We start from the raw sequence: 25,010 nt of genomic DNA on the forward strand, positions 1-25,010 counted from the left end.
TAATATGTTACATGCCTATAATGTATCTACATGACAATAAAAAAAGAGAAACTGGATGTATGAAGAGGTTAGATGTAACCAATCATATCATATATAGCATATTGGCGCCCGTAGAATCTCAAAAATCTAACAATATAGGTTACTTGTTTTATACGAAACTTATATATATATATATATATATATATATATATATATATATATATATATATATATATATATATATAGCCTTTACATATATGCGACTTGTAAATATGTAATAACGTGATAAATAATGACAATACTAATGTGGGTGTCCTTTCAAATGCATCCTGTTGGTATGGTTACTGTCTCACCGTCACGAGAACGTAATTTCTGTATCTAACTTTTGTAGATAAAATAATATTTATACAATAGGTTAATAATATAGTGATATAGGTTATAATAATAGCTTCTGAGGCTCTTATATTGAACCGACTTTATATATATATATATATATATATATATATATATATATATATATATATATATATATATATATATATATATATATATATATATGCCTATGCACATTCTAACCCTTATGTTAAACCCTTATGTTAAAAAAAGAAAATGTCGTTTTAGTTGAATCTGTCAACCCTGACATCACTTTATGTTTTTTTCCCACGCTCCTATGATTTTTTTGTGAGGCTCATCCTGGAGGTGGTACAGTTACAGGAGAAACATCTGTTGCTGTCTCCTCTCCGTAGTTTGTGAGAGAGCCGCTAGAGTCTGCTGCAGAGGTTTGCTCCCGCCGCTGCGAGCGCCTCGAGGCTCCGTGCAGCCGGGGAGAAGCGCTCGGGAGAACAGAACCAGCCCCGCCGTGTTCAGACATGAAGATGCACACATGTTTCACAGCAGCTCATATTAAATAGTGAAAGTGTGGAGGCGCGCGGTCGGGCACAAACACGCACAAGCATGACGGCCAAGAGAACCGCTTTCCAGCCGCTGTCCAGCTCCCGCATCCCGGCGGAGAGGAAGGGAGCGGCTGAGCGCCTTCATAACCCCGAGCCCTGTGCCTCTTTCCCGCAGGAGCCGGAGAAACCAGCGGCGTCCTCCTCGGGGGCTGTCGGGGGCTCCGGGCCGGTGCTGGACGAGTCATCCGACAGCGAGGGAGAGCAGGAAGGGCCGCAGAAACTCATCAGGAAAGTGTCAACCTCCGGGCAAATACGGAGCAAGGTAAGACACGTTGTTTCATATATGAAGCCTGTGCTCTGTGTGTGTGTGTGTGTGTGTGTGTGTGTGTGTTCTGCTGTTCGTGTCCAGGCCGGTAAGCAACGGATGGTGCTACTGTAGCACATAGGAGACAAACATGAGCTCGGTACACACTGAAGCTCACACATCAGGAATGATTGCAGATTGAACAGGAATGCTGAATCGCTCGTGCCATAATTCACATCTCATCATAGTGAGCATGCAGCAGATGCAGCTCAGTCAGCAGTGCTCGACTTTACTGAGCCTTCAACCTGTTGATGTTCAGACACGGCCACTTGTTGAAAGAGCTGTGTCTCCAGAATACATGCAGGGATTTCTTTTCTTTTTCCAGCTGAGTAATTCTGTTTTGATAATGCACCATTTTGTCATAAAATTATATTTAATCATTTTTATATTATGGTATATATTAAAACAATAGGCTTATAATACAATCTAAAATGATATTGATGTTATTTAAATACAGTGATATTAAATTCTACTTACATTGATGATCAAACACGGTTATGGTTCATCTTTACCACCATCTATAATTAATAGATAAATAGATAATCAATCAAAATAAAAAGATGAATACGAATGAATAAATAAACGTGTGACACTGAGAGAGAAATAAGTAAATAAGAAAACATGCTTTATTATTATTATTTTTTTTTTTTTTTTTTACAAATTATTAGTATTATTTTTTTAATGCATTAACTATATTTTATTTAAAGGTATGATCTTGTGCGAATGATCTGGGATTAGTTTTAAAACATATTCACATATTTATAACCTCTCATAAACCACTTAAATGCTAACATGGCCATTGATGGGTAAATTAAGGTTGATTAATTAATGAATGGTAATTGAATCCTCTTGATTCTCTCCTGCTTGGCAAGATGACACCTCAGCCGTCTTGCCCCACTTTAGCCGTGACACAATTAAAAGTTTCTGTTTTCTGACCAGAACAAATCCACTTAATTATTGAGTGCTGCTCTCCACCCCCCTACATTATTTAGGAGGCTATATTTAGAGACTGGTTATTCTGGATGTGGATGTGGAAGGGGCTGATCTTTTGTAATGCTAATGAGCTGTCAGTTTAAACCACACCACATGTGTAAATAAAGCCTCCGTCAACAAAGATCATTCAGAAACATCACTTCTCCTCTCACCAGTCACTATCAGCTGTTTAAGAATGCAACTCCACGTGTCCATTGTTAGGGTTTTTCTTTTTCTTTCTTTTTCTTTTTTATGCAAGTAACTCAATATAAATTGAGACAAGCATAGACTTGTTTGAGATCTTTACTGAGCAAGGCATTGCTTTATTTCTTTTTGTCAGGTGTGTTAAAAGTGACCTAAAGGTTTGCATTTTTTTTTACATTTATCAGAACAGTAAAATCATTTATAATGTTATTAATAATTTCAGTTTTAAAAACAATTGCAGTTTTGTTCATCAAAGAATCCTGAAAAAAAAAAAAAGAATTGCCGTTTTCACAAAAATGTTAAGCAGCATAACTTTGAAAGACTGCTGTAATGGCTGCTGAAAATTCAGCTTCGGAGTCACTGGAATAAATTACAATACAAGACTGATGACCGGTAGTAGATATTCTATATATATATATCATTATTTATTATATTTTGTTATATAATTTATATTAGTTATTTTACCATTTGGGCATGAATGAGGGGTTAAAATCACAGTTGTAACTAAACTCAGTGTCATTGTTTGTAAAGAGAAATGAGCTGAGGGTGAGAGTGAGCACTAGTTAGCTGGTCAGGGCTGCTGTGTCGTGGTGTCGTGGTCAATAAACAAGCTACAGGTAGTCCAAAATGCAGCAGCTAGAGTCCTTACGAGGTCAAGAAAATATGATCATATTACCCCAATTTTACAGTCTCTGCACTGGCTACCTATTAAGTTCCGTATCAGTTACAAATTATCATTACTTACCTATAAGGCCCTAAATGGTTTAGCTCCTGCGTCCCTAACTAGACTACCACGCTACAACCCATCACGCACCCTAAGGTCAAAAAACGCTGGACTTTTTGTAGTTCCTAGGATAGCAAAGTCCACTGAAGGAGGTAGAGCTTTCTCACATTTGGCTCCCAAACTCTGGAATAGCCTTCCTGATAATGTTCGGGGTTTAGACACACTCTCTCTGTTTAAATCTAGATTAAAAACACATCTCTTTCGCCAAGCATACAAATAATGTATCTTTTAATTTGTGGGGTTGCTCAGTGGGATGTGTGCGTCTCAGTGAGCTGAGGGTGATAGTGAGCACTAGTTAGCTGGTCAGGGCTGCTGTGTCGTGGTGTTGCTCAGTGGGATGTGTTTAGATCAGGAGTAATGGAGCATGCATGTTCTCAGTGCTGTCCCAAATCATTGTTTGCTAAACATGGGCTCTTCATAAACTGTCCTGTTTGTACTATCTATCTATCTATCTATCTATCTATCTATCTATCTATCTATCTATCTATCTATCTATCTATCTATCTATCTATCTATCTATCTATCTATCTATTTGTTTCCTCTTCTGTTAAAAATAAGCAAATCTAGACTGCATTACTGTATCCCTAAAGGCGTTTGTCTTCCTGTCTTATCTGATGTAATTGATGATAATTAGATTAATTCAATACACAGTGTGACAAGTGGGGCGGGGCCGAGAGATGTGGGAACGAGCGAGGCCGGTAGAGTGATTGGGAAATGAACGACACCTGCGACCCACTACCGGTCTCGAGTCCCACACAGGAGATGGAAGGATATAAAACTGGAGCGACGACAGTGAAGGACGAGAGAGGACCAGGCCTGGGCTATATTTTATGTTTGCTTTTTATTTTGCGCGCACCAGTTGTCCGTGAGGGTCTGGTGCGCTGTTTTGTGTTTTTTTTTTTTGTCATTAAAGTTTCATTTTGATTGCGCGCCGGTTCCCGCCTCCTTCTGCCTGATGATTATGGAGTTCTACCATTACACACAGTTAGGAGAATAGAGCAAAAATTGTGTTTGGAGTTCAAGTGATGCATAGGCATACAATAACCCTCAGATCCGTCCCAGTTATTCTTGGTCAGGCGTTTGATTAATGAACAAATCATTTTTGTCAATTGTTGTAATAACTGGTTTGTTTTCATTTATCCGTAAAACTTAGTAGAATTGAGATATGGGTTGAGATGAATTTGTTTGAACCATCTGAACCCATTGGACTGGCTAATTTCTATATAAAAGTTACTCATTGTTCACATTGTTCACAACAGTTTTGTTTAAATAAATAATATTTTAATTCAAATGCAATAAAATGTAAACATTTTCATACAGAAATTGCTAGTAAATTTCACAATTAATTACAAAAATAAACATGAAATTAAAAAACAATTGTCTCGTAAAACATATTCCAATAATCTTAGTTTATTTACAACTTATAAGAATACAATTGTTTTTCACACTAATGTATAAACAATTATTTAAATATGTTTCAAGTTACATGTATTCACACGGATGAAAGAATGAACTATTTAAATAAACAAAAACATGATATCCACAGGGTTTCCTCTATAATCTATTTTTCAGCTTTTTATAATGGAGAAAAGCTTGAAGAATCAAATCTGGCAATGTTAGGGCTCTTGCTTTAGCAGGGGAGATCACGAGCAAGCTGAGATCCAGGTGCACAGATGGCGGAGGGGAAACCAATGATAGCATCAGCAACAAAAATCTGTCCTGAAGTCTGACAAGTTCTCTTATTGAGTTAAGAGAGAGTCTGCTGAGTTCACTATCCTGTGTCCTGTGCACTAATGCATGAATGAGAGGCACTGCTGATTCAATTGTGGAGCTGCAGGCTGGGATTTGCCACAGGCATGTAGAATAAACTCACACTACGGTCAGTCTCACGCTTGCTTTCTCTTAAACACAGACTGTGGCCTGACAAGTGGACCTGTACCTCTGTCCTTGCTAATGGTGGTGAAGATTTGGAACATTATACATAAATAAGTTATGTCAAAACTACCAGAGAGAGGGTGGAAAATGGTTATGAAAAAACAAAAACTTGTTTGATAATCTGCTAACATGATTTGGACCCTATAAAATTAAATTAAATGGCTTTTTCCCCCATAAATATATATATATTTTTGTAATTAAAAAACATGTCCAGTTAATTACAATTTATAAAGTGTATTTAATGAAGTTTAATTTAACTTTTAAAATGCAATTTAATTTAAAAATTTTAGGGCCATAGAAAGTCTTATTTTTCCCAGATTCCATGTCTTGATTAAAAAAAAATTTACATTTCTAATCAGCTGAATTCATAAAACTTTAGCAATTTTGCAATAAATTAAAATTGGACATATGAAAATGGTGGTAATCAAATAAAACATGAAACATAACAATTGAATTATTCGTTTAAATATGACTAAATATTTATAGCAAACAAAGTGAATGTTTACTGTTAAACTTGAAGAATAAAAGAAAATGTGTGCGATATTCCAGAAATGTCATTGTGCATCCTGTTTTACAATAGTAATATATTTCTGTCAAAACTACTTCATGTTAAACAGAACTTTTATTTTGACGGGTTGTTGTGTTCCACGGTCAATTCTATTTTTAGGACTGGATTCCACGATTCTGTTTGTATTTTCCAGATCATACTACATACTTAATACTACATTATAGACCCAGGAGTCTAGTGATTTTCTTTGTAATTGCATGCATAAAAATGTCCCATAAAACGTTTTTATTTATTTATTATTAGTAGTAGTAGTAGAAGTTGTGTGGTTCAAATGAGCAAAATGGCAAAAGTTAAGCATCTGAAATTGCATACATAATGTTTCATTGTCGAGCTATAATTTATAACAATCAACACACATTTGAACCATATTTATGATCATAAATTAATTATCTTTAAGTTGCTTATTTGTGGGTCACATTTTTTATCTTTCTTTTTAGAGTGCAATTGCCTATTCTGGATTATTGTGATGAGTCAAGTGTCTTAATTTGGGCTTGTTTTCAGTCCGGTTGCTCTCATGATGTTTGTAGTGAGATCTGGCAGCACCGGTGCAGCCGCAGTGAAGACAGACTTGCCAAAATGTGTGAATGAGTCATTTTTCCATGTAGATTTAAAGCAACATTTTTGTTGCGAGACATACTTTTGTATATATTACATTTCCATGGCACATATTTGTTTTCCCCCTCAAAATATGTGAAATAAACCGTATAGGTATGTCAGGTTCTTGGTAAGGGAGGAACTCAGGTGCAGACAGGGATTCTCAAACAAAGGGTTTATTAAATACAAAAAGGGAAAACAAAAACCCACGAGGGGGAAAACAAGGGCTAGGGTAAGGACTAAATAACCAAACAAGACAGGGCTGACCAGATAAAGACACTAAACACTAACTATAAACAAACACTCACGGTATACAGGATACAATCACAGTCACAAGTGTGGAACACATCTGAGAAACACGTAAGTAACACAATGAACCGACGCAAGACAGAGCACACTAGGAGATCTAAATAGGGGGAACAATTAAGACACGACAGGTGACACAGATAGGGCAATCACGACACGACTAGGATAACAAGGGGGGCGGGGCAAGGGAACGAGACAACACAAGCACATGGCCCAAAGACAAGGCCATGCGCTTGTACACAAAACAAGGGTCTGTCATGATCCTGCCTCAAGACTATTAAAAATCAAGGACACGAGGGCAGGATCATGACAGAACCCCTCCCTTAAGGAGCGGCTTCCAGACGCTCCTCAAGGGAACATCAAACACGGGACATGACTGACATGACAGACTGGGACACAGACACAAACCAACAAGACATGACTAATAATAACAAAGGCAAACATGAAAACACAATGGCAGGGTTAGGGTGACATAACAAAAAAAACAAACAGGGAAGGGGAGGGGGCGGGACCACAAAGTTCATGGGGGACAGACCAGGGCGGGGGGGTGGGGTAGGATTCTTAGGAGGACAGGACGAAGGCTGACGACGGGGGGTACGGGCAGGTCTGGGTGGTGAGGGGCGGGGAGGGGTCTCAGGACAACTGACAGGGGACATGATAGGAGCAGACAAGGGACGCGGGGCAACACTTACGGGACGCGGGGCAAGACTTACGGGACGCGGGGAGACGACAGCTGGACACGGGGGGACAACATCTACGGGACACGGGGGGACAACATCTACTGGACACGGGGGGACAACATCTACTGGACACGGGGGGACAACATCTACTGGACACGGGGGGACAACATCAACAGGACACGGGGCCACATCAACAGGACACGGGGCCACATCAACAGGACACGGGGAGACAACGGCTGGACATTTGGGACTTCTGGGGACAGGGTCAGGGGACAAGACAGGACTGACGGGGATTTCTAAAATTTGGACAAGACGGGACAAATAATCAGAAAATGCTTTAGCAGCTAGGACAATTGGCATCTCCTTATGAGATGAAACCGACTGTACAAGAGTCTTTGCTGCAGAGTCGGCCGCGGCTCTCTCCTCCGCTCTCACGACTGCCGACTTGAATACGGCTTTCTTCTTTGCCGCCTCGGGCACGCCAGCGCTCACCGCTGCTGGCTCGGGCACGTTCACCGCCGCTGGCTCGGGCACGCCAGCGCTCTCCGCCGCTGGCTCGGGCACGCCAGCGCTCTCCGCTGCTGGCTCGGGCACGCTCACCGCTGCTGGCTCGGGCACGCTCACCGCTGCTGGCTCGGGCACGCTCACCGCTGCTGGCTCGGGCACGCTCACCGCTGCTGGCTCGGGCACGCCAGCTCTCTCCGCTGCTGGCACGGGCACGCCAGCGCTCACCGCTGCTGGCACGGGCACGCCAGCTCTCTCCGCTGCTGGCACGGGCACGCCAGCGCTCACCGCTGCTGGCACGGGCACGCCAGCGCTCACCGCTGCTGGCACGGGCACGCCAGCGCTCACCGCTGCTGGCACGGGCACGCCAGCGCTCACCGCTGCTGGCACGGGCACGCCAGCGCTCACCGCTGCTGGCACGGGAGGAGACAGGGTCACAGGACCGGCAGGCCCCTTCTTCCTCCTCTTCCTCCTCGGGCGCGGTGCAGAGGCTACAGCTGGGTCAGAGGCGGGTTGGGGGAGTTTGGTCTCGGGCAGGGCAGCCTCGGACGCCGAAGACTCTGAAGCTGACTCCCATGAAAGCCGTCTCCCTCGCTTGTTGGGGAGACTTAAGGTAGTGGAAGGTGCCTCAGGATCTTGGGAGGGACCTAACTGATCCCCCAGGGTTGCCACGGCCAGGACACGACCCTCCGGGATCGCCGGCAGCTGGGTAGGTGGAGGGGACCTCTGTGGCTCCTCCTGGGAGATGCTCTCCCACAGCCGGGCATAATTCCGAAGGATCCACTCCCCCTCGGGCGAGTATGGGAGGGTGACCCCCTTCCTGTCGGTGGGGGACGACATCCAACATTGTCGACGGAACTCCAACAAGTGTTGGAGCTCGGGGGACCTCCTGCCTGCTGAGTTCCTTTTTGGTCGGTTCATTCTGTCAGGTTCTTGGTAAGGGAGGAACTCAGGTGCAGACAGGGATTCTCAAACAAAGGGTTTATTAAATACAAAAAGGGAAAACAAAAACCCACGAGGGGGAAAACAAGGGCTAGGGTAAGGACTAAATAACCAAACAAGACAGGGCTGACCAGATAAAGACACTAAACACTAACTATAAACAAACACTCACGGTATACAGGATACAATCACAGTCACAAGTGTGGAACACATCTGAGAAACACGTAAGTAACACAATGAACCGACGCAAGACAGAGCACACTAGGAGATCTAAATAGGGGGAACAATTAAGACACGACAGGTGACACAGATAGGGCAATCACGACACGACTAGGATAACAAGGGGGGCGGGGCAAGGGAACGAGACAACACAAGCACATGGCCCAAAGACAAGGCCATGCGCTTGTACACAAAACAAGGGTCTGTCATGATCCTGCCTCAAGACTAGGAAAAATCAAGGACACGAGGGCAGGATCATGACAAGGTAAACCTTAAGTTGTTAGATTTTCTTTGCTCAGTTTTTTGTACTTCTCTTTAAACACATGTGTATAAAAAATGATTTAAAGTTAATAACTAATGCTAATAATAATAATAATAATAAAAAAAACATTACATAAAAACATTCCAACTTTCAGGTAGGTTAATATTGTTTTAAATAGGGGAAGTGGAAAGCCAGTAATAAAATGAAGAACAGAGAAACACATTATTAGTGTTTGAAAGTCATCGTCTTTGAGCGGGTACTGGATCGAGTACGGAAAGCCTGGGACTGGTAAATTTTTACAGTTTCAGTATCATCTTTGTACAGAAGTGCCAGTAAGGACAAAATTCATACGGCTACACACACAGTTTGAGAACTACTCATTTCATGAAAATGTCTGTTTGTGAAGTGTTGGCACTGACTGTTATAAATTTACAATGCTGATATTTCATTTGAAATTAGTATTATAAATGGACTCAATTATACTCCATCATTACAAATATGTAATTACATGCATATTTACTCAAGAAGAGAAAGAAGTTATAGTTACATTAATGTACGCTATACTTTAGTTTATCGTAAATGGTTGTCAGTACATTCAGCAGGACACTTTAACCAGGGGCCAGTCACTTAAAACTGTGTTTTTAAGGTCCCCTGAATGGCTTTGAAACAGCGTTATTCTGTGTTGACGTTATTTTAACTGAAACAAGAAGACAGATCGGGACACATCAAGCATTCCCGCCCCGTTTATTTTAAATGGAGTGTCTATTTACACTACTCCTGTGGTGTAGATGGTGAAATGTGTGATATGTTCATTTTAACATGATCGACCTGGGTTTGAATCCTTTTTTCTCCCAGTAAGGTGGCACCCATTTATTAATTTGAATTTAAATTTACACTCAATAAGTTAATATTGCTTACTGTTTTACAATGTACTGCAATACTGAGGTACAGATAAATGCCACTATTTGAAATAAGTAGTAACATTTTTGCATAGTATAAATAACATTTATAGCTATTTGCACTTATTGTAAATATATCACAAAAAAATGATGCTATTTGCACTTAGTGTAAATAGCCACTGAATAGTGTTTGTATATATCACATCTTGGCTGACTGTTCAGAGCCATTGAGCTCTGTAAAGTATGGAGGTAAATCAGTAGCTAAACTCGAGATGTTGAAAATCTGAATGTGAGAACATGTCATACTAATATCTGTATCTGTAAGTTGAAATTTACACTCACAGCTCTGATTCATCATTTCAATAGAAATGACATTAAAGTATATTTTAGTTTATCATAGATGCTTGTCATTTACATTTGGCAGTACACTTTAATCATATTCCATATTCGAGCCATTGACAAAGCTGTTTTACATTCACAATAATGCTTTCATAGCTTTCTGTCTACATGCTGTTTTAGGGCAAATTTATCCAATCAAACAATTAATCAAAGAAATAACCAACAGGTTAAAAGATGATGCATGTGAATGTGATTTGACCGCAAACCCCCAGAAACCCTGTGACTCTGAACACCATTATACATTGCACAAAAGCACTTGTTTAGCATTGACATTCCATACATTTGTATCATCCCCGTTTCCACAAGACATCCACGAGTGAATAATTATGAATCAATAACCCCTTGGAGGAGACTAAAGACAGGCAATATTCTTCAGCTCATTATGCTCTAATTCGTATTCTCGTCGTAATTGGCTCTTGTTTTGTATATTTCCCGTCTCAGATGACCTTGATTAACAGTGAGTGATTGGCTCAATGACCCTCTCACTAGACCCATCATACCCAGCATTCATTCTTTCAATAGACGCTCATAATGGGGCTACTTGTAAGCCGAATGCAGTACGCTTTCGGACTCCAGAATAGTTCGGAGGATGAAACAGGGCAGCATTCAAAATCATTAGCTGTCTGTGAAGAAGCCAGGGAGGGTGTGGGGGGTCTGGACAGCTTTGAAAATGGGTTTTAACGATGGTCCCCTCCTCCCCTCTCCTGCTGACTGTATAGCAGCGCTTCACTGTCTCTCAGCCGCTTCCCCTGCCCACGCCTGACCGTCCTGACCAGTGTAATTGTTACCTTGTGCTCTGCCTCCTCTGTATACAATGACTCGGTGTCGTTAGAGATGAGAAAATTATGTGCCAACAACTGACAAGGTGTAATTGCTGGGCCAGTAAGCTTTGCTGCAAAGTTTCTTGGAGCACAGCTTAATTTAGCAAATCGAAGGAACGCAATAATAAAATGAGGGAGCGCAATAGTAATCCTGCACATGTTTTAGTACATTGAGGGAAAAAATTAGTAAATCGTGCACACAATTTATTAATTTTTTCTTGCATGTCATCTGCGGGGCTCCGTATAGAATTGTAAAGTTTTAAAAGTTGAGTTTAGAACTTGGAGTTTTTAATTTCTTCAACTGATAATTATAATCTTATATAATGTTATATGTGTTATAATCTGAATATTTTATTTTAACTAAACAAATATGCTGCTGTTTTTAAATAGAGATCCTTACACACACACACACACACACACACACACAAACAAACACATGTTTGTTTTTGTGAAAAGTAGGTGTAATGGTTTTTATAATGTAGAAACTGTATAGTCTATCGCCCTTCACCTACCCTACCCCTAACCCTAACCCTCACAGGAAACTTTGTGCATTTTTACTTTCTCAAAAAAACTCATTCTGTATGATTTATAAGCGTTTTGAAAAATGGGGACATGGGTTATGTCCTCATAAGTCACCCTCTCCTTCTAATACCTGTGTCATACCCATGTCATTATACAGAGTAGTGTCCTGATATGTCACAAAAACATGGCCACACACACACACACACACACACACATATATATATATATAAGCCACAAATACATTTCATTAAATTACTAAAATTCTAATTTAGAAAATTAAGAATTTTCAGTCTTTTGTCATTTTTTTTTTTTTTTTTTGTAGCTACTTAATATTTACTGCAATAATCTTTTCCTCACACTATCATATGAATTGAGAAGATTAACACTATTGTCAATATTATCACAAGATCTCATGTCATATAAACCCATGTCAGGCCTTAAAGCTGACTTGAAATGGTGAAGGAAGAGCAGTCATTCATTAGGTTTTTCTTAAGATTACCGTTAAACAAATGCCTTTAATTTAAGACAACAGGACATGTGTTTTCTCTGTAGCTTGATAATCGGAGCAGCTTCAGTCTTTTTGTTAGGATTTGATGCATGGGCCATTAGAAAATGCCAGAGGGTGAGCAGTGAAATGGCGTGTACCCATCCAAGCCCAACTTCCTGGCACAGTTGTGCACGTGGCAGCTTTGCTACAAAATGCCCCGCGGGTCTTATGTTCTGTCTAGAGAAATGATGAATCTCACCACAGTGGCCAAAGCCTGACGCATGCATGACCATAAAAGACACTGAATCTAGATTTTTTCTAAGTCAGTACTTGATAATGCAGTTCACAAAGATTAAAGTAGTCAAAGAAAAAGAGAATCTGAAGTTTCAGTTCAGAAGTTAATAGGGGCCTAAATGCCTACAAGTGACTTATTCCTAACAAAGTGACAGAAATAAGAGTCTGAATTTTCAGCAAATACTTATATTTATTAATATTTATAATGAGACATAACAGTTCTGCCAAATAATGTAGCTCATTAGTCTAAGGCCCTGTTCACACCAGTGCGTTTTCATTTTAAAAATGGCATTTTAAACAAAAACGATCCTCATCGACACTTGTGTTTTCACTGAGTTTCAGAAACTATCTCCGTCCACACTACACAACTGAAAACGCATGTCACATGACCGTTCATACAGGTACAACAATGAGCATGATGTCATTGTTTACAAAGATAAAACAGGGTCTGCAGCGTTTTCTCAAGTCTCAGTTTTCGAGGGTTGAAAACGCCAGAGTAGTGTAAACTTAAAATGTTATGCGTTTTAAAATGAAAACGCACTAGTGTAAACATTGCCTAACTGTAGTATATTTACAATGTTGATTGGCAACCATAAACCTGGCTTGTTATTCTGAATATGTGCTCATGACAGTGTTTATCTGATTCACTTGAGAATCTAACATACTAACTGAAATACACTAATAGGACAATCTGTTTAGACACATATATGTAATATATTTATATGTTTTTTTTGTTTGTTTGTTTGTTTTGCCTCTGGTCCCCTGTAGGCTGTGACATCGTATTTGGCATAGTGGAGTTTAATTATGTGTGGGTGGATGTGATGTGGGGCTTGGGGCTTGTTCCTCCCCGCGGTCTGCCTGAGCTCTCTCTTGCTTTGGCTGGTCCTGCCTTGCATGCTCCGTTTATTTAATGCATGACACATGAGCTAAAATACATACAGACACTTATTTAATGCTAAACAAAGAATATAAAACACACACACACACACACACAGGGTAAGTGTGGCCTGTGTGTGTGCCTTGTCCATTGCCTGGGCTGCACTACACGTCTTATTTTTTAATGCATCACAAACTAGTTCAGATGAATAGCCTACACATCTATACATCAAAAAAGATAAGTGAATTAAAAAATGCTGACAATTTATAGATAGATAGATGAATACGATAAAATTCAAGTGTTCGTGTCATTTTTGAATCATTAAACGTGATTTCTGTGGCACTAGGGGAAGCAATAATTGCTAAAATAGTGACTTTGTTTTGACATCATAGCATTGTTTAGAAAATAACATAGTTCTCCCCCATCTTCCATTATGACTTTTCACCTTTAAAAACACGGTTGAAGGTGTTTAAATGTCTTTGCACATTATTAAACTTAATTAATATTGTTATGTCTGACACAGACTGACTGCTCAAACACAATAAAGATGGTGTGTCAAAATATATCATGCCATTATGTAAACAATCTGTAAAGTTATACTGAAAAGTATAAACACTGTGGAGTTTTTGTTGATATCAAAACATTGTTCTGTATGTTTAATCATCACGACCAGCTCGACACAGCAAATAAAATACATTCATTTATGTTTTTTATTTAAAAAAAAAAGAAATAAATTTATTTGCAGAAATTGTTATGGCTGTGTTATTTCCTCTCTTTAAATGAAATAGTGTGATATCATATAGGTCAATATCGGCTTTACATCGGCCATCAGAGAGTCCATATTGGTGAATCACTATTATTTTTGCAATTGAGTTTACTGATTATAATAGTAATGTGTTGAAATGCATAAAAACACATATGTTCATGCTTGAGTGTTGATGTGAGATGGGTCAGCAGTCATCTCTGGTCACTCGTGCATCTCTGCATTCACTCTGTAATGTATATTCATATTCAAGTCCCTGGCGAGAAAGCGAGGCTTGCAATTATCCTGTCATGCCACAAGTTGTGTCGCTTCATTTCTGCCTCATTTCGTGATTTGCAGCGGTTTCTCTCAGCCTCCAGAAATAAGCTCTATAGCAGTCATTGTGATGCAGGGCAGTATGGCACAATACAGACTATTATTAATGTAATTCAGGAAAGAAATCAGATGTCCTAACCAGACATGATAAATCTGCGGAAAAAGCTATTTCTTCCATCTATACACTAAATTGGAGTTGTACTCTCAAAGCGGCCTCACCCTGGATAACCCAGAGTGAAATTTCATCAGTACTCTAGATAAGTAAATTAATTTGTTCTGATTGGCTGTAATTGAGTCATGCAGTAGTTTCACTCTCAGACTGGCTTATTGCTGGTGTGTCATCTACTAGTTTGATCCAGCTAGAAAGCAACTACCATCTTTAGCACTTAGGAGCTTTTCCTGTACTGGCCTCGAAGACAGGCTGAAGAAGATAACGTGTTTGTGGCCTTGAATTATTGGACTTGTAGATGGTTGGAGGGGTTGCTCAGTTCATTTGAAGCCCCACTGGAAGAACACATGTTGCTGAAAGCATCTTTTTACAAGGTCAACGTACCTTGCAAGAGAGGTGAAGTGTTTCTTTCTCCTTCAGAGTCAGGAAGAGAATAATATGGCGTTCACTTAGAGGTGAATCAGCATTTAATAAATCATATTACAGTCAATGCATATTTATTATTAAATCTTAAATGATGGTTGGATGTCCGTCTGTTATATCACTCACTTTCTGAAGAATGTTGGCCATGTGTTTTTTAGAGCAGAAGCAGCCATCATTGTGTGAGCTTCTGATGTGTGTGTGTGCTTACAGTGAGTCATGGTTGAGTTTCTTACTGGTGTCTGGTGTAACAGTGTGAGTGTGTGTGAGAGCGAGTGTGTCGGTGATGTTGAGAGAGGTGTGGGTGTACAGTGTACCGCAGTGGGGTTAGTCATGTATGTCTGGAACTGAGCCGTTCTCCCTCTTGTAGTTTTGTGAAGAAACAGTTTATTAATAGATCACTTCTTATCCCACTTGGCAACAGGAAGGGAACTGAAGACAAGAAAAAGGAACTAAAGTGGCCAAAAAGACAAACAAAAGAGGAACGTTAGGCATTAACCTTTTTATTTACTTGCAGAAAAGACACCCAACAAATGTACACTACCATTCAAATGTTTTTGGTTGGTATGATTTGGTATATTTGAAAATGACTAAGTTCCACTTTGTCGTATTTTTTATTTTTTTTTAAGCTGTACATGTGGAAAGTGCAGTTTGATGACAACATCGCATGTTGTTTACTTGATGTGCTTACGCGCCGATAGCTAAGTTAACAACACAGAGATATTTGAAGCAGTTTTACTCACCGCATGCGGTTCCAACACACGATCATGACCCTTTTTCGTTGGGATTGCATCATCCTTAAGAAATAAACGATACGCAAATCCGGCGTCAAACTGGGCCTTGTTTGTAAAACAAGCATCTTCGAAATGCAGGGAACAAACAAAAACACTTGCACAACTCTGTTGATGCTCTGTAAAAATAAACTCCGTCCACTGGTCCCTTAATGCTGTTTTTTTTTTGGTAATCTGTGCAGGGTTGTCTTGCCCTGGCAACCAAAAACACACTTCTTTTGTGACATTTCGCGACGCTCTCGCTCTGATCAGTGAATGTCTCTGCTCTGCTATACGGGAGCATGCGCTCTTCCGGCAGAAGTGCCCCTAGGACCCAAATAAGGAAATCTAACGTCACACAGAGCCATACTCGAAAAAAACTTTCCGAAACTTGGAACAACCGGAAGGAGTATTTTTGGAACAGAAATACTCCTTCAAACGTACAACTTAATTTTTGAAACTTTGTCCATGTTTAGCATGGGAATCCAACTCTTTAACAGTGTAAAAAACTCAGTATGCATGAAATAGCATTTCACCCCCCCCTTTAATAAAAAATAAATATTTGAGTATATTTTCAAATGTAATGTATTCCTGTGATAGAAAGCTGAATATTCAGTCTTCAGTGTGTCACATGATCCTTCAGAAATCATTTTAATATACCAATTTACAAAAAAAAATTTCACAATTCTTTGATGATTAGAAATGTCCAAATGAATGGCATTTATTTGAAATAGATTTTTGTATAATTATGAAAGTCTTTACTGTCCCTTTTGATTAAATTAATGCATCCTTGCTAAATAAAAGTATTAATTTAAAAATGAAAGCTTAATCAAAAAAGCTAAATGATATAATAGTAGAAAAAATACAAAAATCATAGTTTCGTCCAGCAGCTCTGCGGTCTATGGTAACTCATGTATTATGGCAGAGAGCTGTTTATTAAACAGACTTGACAGTTAGTTAATTAATCTGATTAATGTACCAATTAAATTGCATTTCAACAGTTTCACACCCCACCTACACTGCAAGCCATTCAACATGGTGTGACAAAGCAAGTACACTCCCATTATAATCATCACACTTACTCTCAGTCTGTACATCTATGTTCATTAATTATATTAGAAATGCTATAGTTTGGCAAGTCACTCACATGCGGTGCAGACACGCCGTAACCTCTGGGGAGGGCCAGTCTTCGAGTATCAATTAGACCTGACAGAAGTGAGTTTTTCACTGCTTTTCCAACAGTCAGACCATCATTTATCATCCAGCGGCACATGAAATGTCACGCAGGTATATTTAGTAAATGCAGAGCAGGTTCAGTGTTTTGTAGCTGAGCAGAGGAGGTGTTTTATTAACAGCAATGTAGTGTCACCTAGTGCACTGGTGGATGGATTCGGTGTATAAGTTGACACAGCTGTGCACCAGGATGTCTGATCGAACCCTGCGTCTCTATTTGTAATTCTCCCCTCAGAGAGCATATTTCCTCTGCTATAAATAGCCGTCCTCCAATATATGCCTGTGGATTTGTGTTTGTTTTTTTGTCTTCCATGTTCCTGCTATATTTGTAGATGAATGGACTTGAAGGAGCGTGACTGCTCGCAGGTCTATGGCCCTGGATTATTGTGGGTTGGGGCTGGATGATGTGGAATGACAGTGTAGCCGAGGTGACCGACTGAAAGGATGACCCTCAGTGTTTGCCCCCATCTCTCTCTGGCTGCCTTCCTCTTGCCCTGTCATGTCCTCCGGACGTGGAGGGGTGAAACCGCATGTGCCGTCTTTGAAAACTACATTGGGCTATCTGGAGTGTCACTTTCACAGGAGACTATCCGGCTCTGCAACATTTATGATCTTGAGGAAAGTTTCACTTAATAGGTATAAAGATGTATAATCTTACACTTTTAAAATAAAGGATCAAAAAGGGGGGTTTCACAGTGATGCCGTAGAAGAACTGTTTTTAATGCTTGTTTTCACTCAATCTCCTGTTAATCTTGAGTACCTATAGAGTAGTACTGCATCCTTCATAACTCCAAAAAGTCTTTAGTTTTATTATATTCATAAGAGAAAGATAGTCTTTCCCGGAAAAACACGACCGGCTGGAGGCGTGACGTGTGGGCGGAGCTAAAGAATCACGAGCGCCAGTAGGCTTTTGCGTTGAGAGCGTTTGGAAGTTGTGACATTTACCGTGAGGGAAAAAAACCATCATCCAAAACAAACCATGGCTAACAGTCAGATTCAGCCGTTTATTTATGATCCAGAATCAGATCCCGAGGCTGAAACTGAACGAGAGCAGCAGCAGCAACGACTCGCTCCGAGCGGGGCTCGAACCCAGGTCTCCGGCATGTGAGGCGGACGCACTAACAAGGAGGCAGAGATATTTTAAGCAGTTTTACTCACCGCCTGCGGTTCCAACACACGATCGTGACCCTTTTTCGTTGGGATTGCATCATCCTTAAGAAATAAACGATATGCAAATCCGTCGTCAAACTGGGCTTTGTTTGTAAAACAAGCATCTTCGAAATGCAGGGAACAAACAAAAACACTTGCACAACTCTGTTGATGCTCTGTAAAAATAAACTCCATCCACTGGTCCCTTAATGCTGTTTTTTTTTTTTGGTAATCTGTGCAGGGTTGTCTTGCCCTGGCAACCAAAAACACACTTCTTTTGTGACATTCCGTCTCGCTCTGATCAGTGAATATCTCCGGTCTGCTCTACGGGAGCGCGCGCTCTTCCGGCAGAAGTGCCTCAGGACCCATATAAGGAAATTCCGCTCCATCTAAAGTCACGCAGAGCCATACTCCAAAAAAACTTTCCGAAACTTGTGACAAACCGAAAGGAGTATTTGGGGAACAAAAATACTCCTTCAAACGTACAACTTAATTTTTGAAACTTTGTCCATGTTTAGCATGGGAATCCAACTCTTTAACAGTGTAAAAAACTCAGTATGCATTAAATAGCATTTCACCCCCCCTTTAAATTCAGAACGCTGATCAAAACATAGATGGACAGGATCGTGTCCATCAACATCCCCAAAGCTTGCACAGTCTTATTCCACTTTATGGGTTTGACATGTCTTTTGGTAATGTTAGGCAGTTTTGATTGACATGCTGTTGAATGTTTGATGACCACTTTATCTAACATGTGCGTAAGCAATGCTTGGATCACTTGTTTTTGCTTCTTTGCTAGTTTTTGGATCCGCAGATTCTGTACTATTTCAGATGATGTGTAACAGTTCCCCTTACTGCAAAACAATGAAAGCATAGATTGCTGCAAAATTCTATCAATGGCTGGGAAAGAGTTTTAATATCCATGAAAACTGTCCACTTCACAAAAGGTTCTTTATAGTAGAAAATTATTCTTTATATTAAAATAATAATAATAATAATGCTTTACTCTTGAATTTGTTCACTGAAAATTTCTTAAGGTAACCCTAAATAGTTTTTCTATGACATTATATTCTTTATATTTACAGTAGGAGTGTAAAGAACATATTGTGCAGTGGAAAGGTTTCATAGATGTTAACGTTTCTTCATGGAGCATTAGATGTCAATAAAGTACCTTTGTTTTAAAGATTGTAGATCTCAGATTCGAGATCTTGAGCCATTAGCTTCCATGAGTTCATGCTTGCCAAGGGGACAGTGACACTCTGCAGGAAAAGATCCTTTGAGTAATGGGCTTCCTTTCTTGTGTGCCTTTTGCCTTGTCTTTTCCTTCCCAAGCATGAAATTGGTGTTGAAACGCACTTGATCTTGGCAAGGCTTCCTGTTCCTTCCTCTGGAAGGGCAGACCCACACTGTGCACATGTCCCTGTGGACGTTCAGAGCTGATATCAAGTTCCAAGTTCTGCTTCCTTTACACTTATGTTAAGTAGCAAATGTCCATTCTTTGTTTGGTACATTATAACATTGTTTACATAGCTGGATATAATTGGATGATGTGTTTGCAGGCACAGCTCATATTTAAGGTTGTAATTTAGCTTTCTTGACTTGCTGGTTGGGCAGAGGATTGTTTTATTGCCCTGTCTGTTTCATGTCGCTCAGTTAGCTCTAGTACGAATATATCCACAGGAAATTACAAAAGGGAGAAAACTTTCCCATTTGACAGAGGAACGTGCCTTTGGTTTGTCAGTGTCAATTAAATGTTCTCTCTGCCTTTACACTTCTCACCACATACTTCATTTTCAAAAACCTGAGCTGCCTTGCTGTCTACATAAACATTTAACTTTTTAAGTGACCAGTATAGAATACTCTACAGAGATAACAACTCTGTGCTTCATACAAATAGCACTCCTCACATGGCGCACAAAGATAAATAATAGTTCAATTGATAACTGATTTTAACAGTGTTTGGTGTTGTCGTGTTGCTAAGATTACATATCCCTGCTGAAAAAAAAACAGTGTATGCTGGTTAGGTATGTTTTGACGCTGGGATGCTGGGATGCTGGTTTATGCTGGTCCTTTGCTGGTTTATGCTGGTCATCCAACCAGCAAAGGACCATCTTAAACCAGCAAAGGTTCAGCATAAACCAGCAGAGGACCAGTTTAAACCAGCAAAGGACCAGCATAAACAAGCAGAGGACCAGCATAAACCAGGAAAGGACCATCTTAAACCAGCAGAGGAACAGATTAAACCAGCAAAGGACCGTTTTAAACCAGCAGAGGACCAGCTTAAACCAGAAAAGGACCAGATTAAACCAGCAGAGGACCATCTTAAACCAGCAAAGGACCATCTTAAATAACCAAGGGACCATTTTAAGCCAGCAGAGGACCAGATTAAACCAGCAAAGGACCAGATTAAACCAGCAGAGGACCATCTTAAACCAGCAAAGGACCAGTTTGAACCAGCAAAGGACCATTTTAAACCAGCAGAGGACCATCTTATACCAGCAGAGGACCAGATTAAACCAGCAGAGGACCAGATTAAACTAGCAGAGGACCAGATTAAACCAGCAAAGGATCAGTTTAAACCAGCAGAGGACCATTTTAAACCAGCAAAGGACCAGCTTGAACCAGCAAAGGACCAGATTAAACCAGCAGAGGACCAGATTAAACCAGCAGAGGACCATTTTATACCAGCAGAGGACCAGATTAAACCAGCAGAGGACCAGATTAAACTAGCAGAGGACCAGATTAAACCAGCAAAGGATCAGTTTAAACCAGCAGAGGACCATTTTAAACCAGCAAAGGACCAGCTTGAACCAGCAAAGGACCAGATTAAACCAGCAGAGGACCAGATTAAACCAGCAAAGGATCAGTTTAAACCAGCAGAGGACCATTTTAAACCAACAAAGGACCAGCTTGAACCAGCAAAGGACCAGATTAAACCAGCAGAGGACCAGATTAAACCAGCAGAGGACCAGATTAAACCAGCAGAGGACCAGTTTAAACCAGCAGAGGACCAGTTTAAACCAGCAGAGGACCAGAATAAACCAGCAGAGGACCAGTTTAAACCAGCAGAGGACCAGAATAAACCAGCAGAGGACCAGTTTAAACCAGCAGAGGACCAGTTTAAATCAGCAGAGGACCAGATTAAACCAGCAAAGGACCAGTTTAAACCAGCAGAGGACCATCTTAAATCAGCAACGGACCAGCTTGAACAAGAAAAGGACCAGCTTAAACCAGCATCCCAGCGTCAAGACATACCTAACCAGCATATGCTGTGTCTTTCGGCAGGGATAGTACACATGTATTGGGTCAGGTAGTCCCGAAAACCTAAATACTGGAAAATTTTAACAAAGCTGAACTATTTCTAATGCTATGTTTTGGTTTTTATTGAACTGAACAATATTGTTCCTCTGTCATTATCATTACAGTTGATGTGGATGTCTCTATTCTCAAAGAATTAGAATGGTTATTAAATATTAATTCATAGGTTTTGTTTCAATTTGGTCTTTACAGTTGTTTTAAATAGTTTGGTGCTAGCATGTTGCAAAGCTTGATCACGAAATTCCCAAAATGTGATTGGTTGCTTTACCTGTCAGTCATACGGCTTGATGAAAAAGAATCCTTTGTCTGTGCTTTTTATCTACACTTTTTAGTACTGAATAGCTTTAGAACAGTAAAACATGTACAGTACAGAGCCAATCTATTCATGACTACTAGTGATTTTTTGCTTAAAAGGTTCCTGAATTTTTATCTCTGTCTTCATGCAGACGAGTGTGAAGGAAGGGTTGCTTCTGAAACAGACAAGCTCATTCCAGCGTTGGAAAAAGCGTTATTTCAAATTGCGGGGACGGACGCTATACTATGCCAAGGATGCCAAGGTGAGTTATTCTTTAATTATATCCTAATACTGATATCCTGATACTACACTGTAAAAAATTTAAAACCTTTAATTGCTGCCTTAAAAACAGTGGACCATTGCACTTTTTCATTTTATTTAATTAATGATAAAGAAAACCCAGTTGTGTGTTCAAAAACATTTTTATAAAGATGCTAACATTTTTTACAGTGTAAAGTAACCCCCCTAGAATAAGCCCCACTGAGTGATCTAAGGTAAGGAGGTAGTAAATTTAGCTTGACCGTGGTTCGTCCCAGGATTTACTGGGCATGCCTGTGCTGAGATGGGCTGAAGAGGTGCACATGGGCACCTGCATAGCACCTTGCCATGCCTTTAATGTCACTGTGTGTGTGTGTGCGTGTGGTTGCACTATGGCAGGCGGGTGGCGTTTTGGCCCGCTGGCAGTATCGGGTCTCTCGTGGTCGCGTGTGCTGGAGGGTGCTTTCCGTCTGCTGGAGCGGTGTCCGCCTTCCGCCGCCTGTTCTTGGCACCAGTGGATCGGAGGAAGGCTTAGTGGCGATTCGGGTCAGCAACAGCTGTGACCCCCTCTTTATCTATCTAGCCTTCATCAATGACATTGCTGACTGCATCATCCTGGTGGCATTGTTCAGGATGCCCGTTTTTCTCATTGAGCTGTGGCACAACCAAAGTGGCATCACGTCATTTCCACATCTGCTTGTCTGTATTGGCATCTGAAGAAGAGGTTGGAGAGTCCCGGAGACGTGTCTTGTATGTCTTTGTCTGTGTCTGAAGGGAGATGTTTTACCCAAGAATCTTGCATTGAGTGTGTTCGCTTCCATTCTTATGTCCTCTGCCCATTCAGCTGCACTTCCTGTGGTTACGGATGGCATTTAGGCATTTGGTCAATGATCTGATCTGAATCTGGAGAGAAAATGTCCTCATAAATCACCTCCTCATTGTAATACCTGTGTCATAACCATGTCATTATACAAATTTGTGTCCTCATTAACCACATAAACAAGCTCACACACACACACACAAACACACACACACACATATTCGCATGTATAGATAGATTTATTTATTTAATCTGGATCACAAAAAAGTGATGTGGTTTTATTAAAATATGATGAATGTATGAAAAATGCTGAAAAATGCAGTAAAAAAAACATGAAGGTAATATGATACAGAGGACAGATGACAAGACTCTCATGACTATGTGAAATATTTAATAATTGGATCTTTTTATGACATAGTATTAAACATCATATGGTACAACATAAAAATTTAAAACCTAAAAATTAATGATACTGTATTTATGAATGGATAATTCCTTATATTGTAAAAAAGAAAAAAAAAGAAAAAAAGACTATTACACCTTTTAATTTTTATAATAAAGATTATGTACTTTTCCGAATGTTACGGATCACTCGGGAGGCTGAGGAGTAACAGATAGAGTTGTTTATTAGACAGACACAAGCAGAGGAGCAGGTATTGAAGGATGAGTGAGAGGATGGATCCATGCAGGCTGGGTGAAGATGTCCAGGGGTGAAGGTGAACCACAAACACGCACACTGGGGATCTGGGTCTTCGGAGAATCGCTGGAGAGAGGTAAGTAGAACAGGAGTTAGTCCTTGGAGTAAGCATACAGGTATGACCTTGTCGCGAACGTGACCGGACAATGACTGAGTGCGTGTGTGTGGTTTTTATGGTGCTGAGGTAATTGGGTGGTGATGAGGATCAGGTGGATGTGATCAGTATTCCGGTGAGGGTGTGCGTTGTGATTGCGTGGAGGTGGAAGCTGGCGTGTTTGTAACAGTAGCCCCCTCCCCACGGCCCGCTCCTGAGGGCCGGGGACCCCGACGACCTAGTGGACGTCCTCTTCCCCTGGGAGCTGTCCGGTCAAGATGTTTGGAGTGGAAGGTATCAAGTAAGGTAGGATCCAGGATGTCATAGCATGGGACCCAGGAAAATTCCTCTGGACTGTATCCTTCCCAGTACACTGGGTATTCCAGTTGTCCACCACGCTGCCGGGAGTCCAGGATGTCACTAACCGCATAGGCTGCGCCGTCATCTAGGAGGACCTGAGCTTCGCCAGGTTCTGTGGCGGGAGAGACAGAAGGATGGTGAGGTTTAAGGAGGGACACAAGGAATGTGGGGTGAATCTGGTACTCAGGGGGTAACTGGAGTTTGTATGTGACTGGATTGATCTGCTGGATGATGGTGAATGGGCCAATGAATCTGGGACCTAGCTTGCAGCAGGACAGACACAGGCGGATGTCCCGGGTGGACAGCCAGACCTTCTGACCGGGTTGGTAAGTTGGGGCCTCTGATCTGCGAAGGTCGGCTGTTGTTCTACGTCTGCGTAATGCCCGTTGGAGTTGGTGGTGTGCCGCGTCCCAGACCCTCTCGCTCTCCCGGAACCAGTAGTCGATGGCGGGGATATCCAAGGGTTCACCTGACCAGGGGAATAGAGGTGGTTGGTAGCCAAATACGCACTGGAATGGAGTGAGTCCGGTGGTAGGTTGACGAAGGGAGTTATGTGCGTACTCGGCCCACCCAAGGAACTGGTTCCAGGAGTTCTGGTGGCCGTGACAGAAGGTACGGAGGAAGCGTCCAATCTCCTGAACCTTCCTCTCCGTCTGCCCGTTAGACTAGGGATGGTACCCGGTGGATAGGCTGATGGCCACACCTAGGAGTGAGTGAAAGGCTTTTCATACCCGGGAGATGAACTTGAGGCCTCGATCCGAGACGATATCCTCTGGGATGCTGAAGTGCCTGAAGACATGGTTAAATAACAGTTCAGCCATTTCCATGGATGTGGGTAGACCCT

At 40.9% G+C, this 25,010-nt stretch overlaps 1 protein-coding gene across 5 annotated transcripts in view; it reads left to right on the plus strand.

Annotated features, from left to right (window-relative positions):
- The window catches only part of LOC113053464 (diacylglycerol kinase eta-like), a 75,680-nt gene that overhangs the window by 749 nt on the left and 49,921 nt on the right, over positions 1–25,010 (plus strand). For 2 of the 5 annotated variants that reach the window (XM_026218514.1, XM_026218512.1), the window contains exons 2-3: positions 726–1,194; positions 22,089–22,199. In XM_026218514.1, the coding sequence (XP_026074299.1) occupies positions 934–1,194; positions 22,089–22,199 (372 nt within the window). In that variant the 5' untranslated portion in view covers positions 726–933. Of the gene's footprint in view, positions 1–725; positions 1,195–22,088; positions 22,200–22,594; positions 22,742–25,010 lie in introns of all 5 variants that reach the window. The other 3 variants (XM_026218516.1, XM_026218515.1, XM_026218513.1) reach the window with 3 other exon arrangements.

Source organism: Carassius auratus, chromosome 34 (genome assembly GCF_003368295.1).
Source record: "Carassius auratus strain Wakin chromosome 34, ASM336829v1, whole genome shotgun sequence".
Lineage (NCBI taxonomy): Eukaryota > Metazoa > Chordata > Actinopteri > Cypriniformes > Cyprinidae > Carassius > Carassius auratus.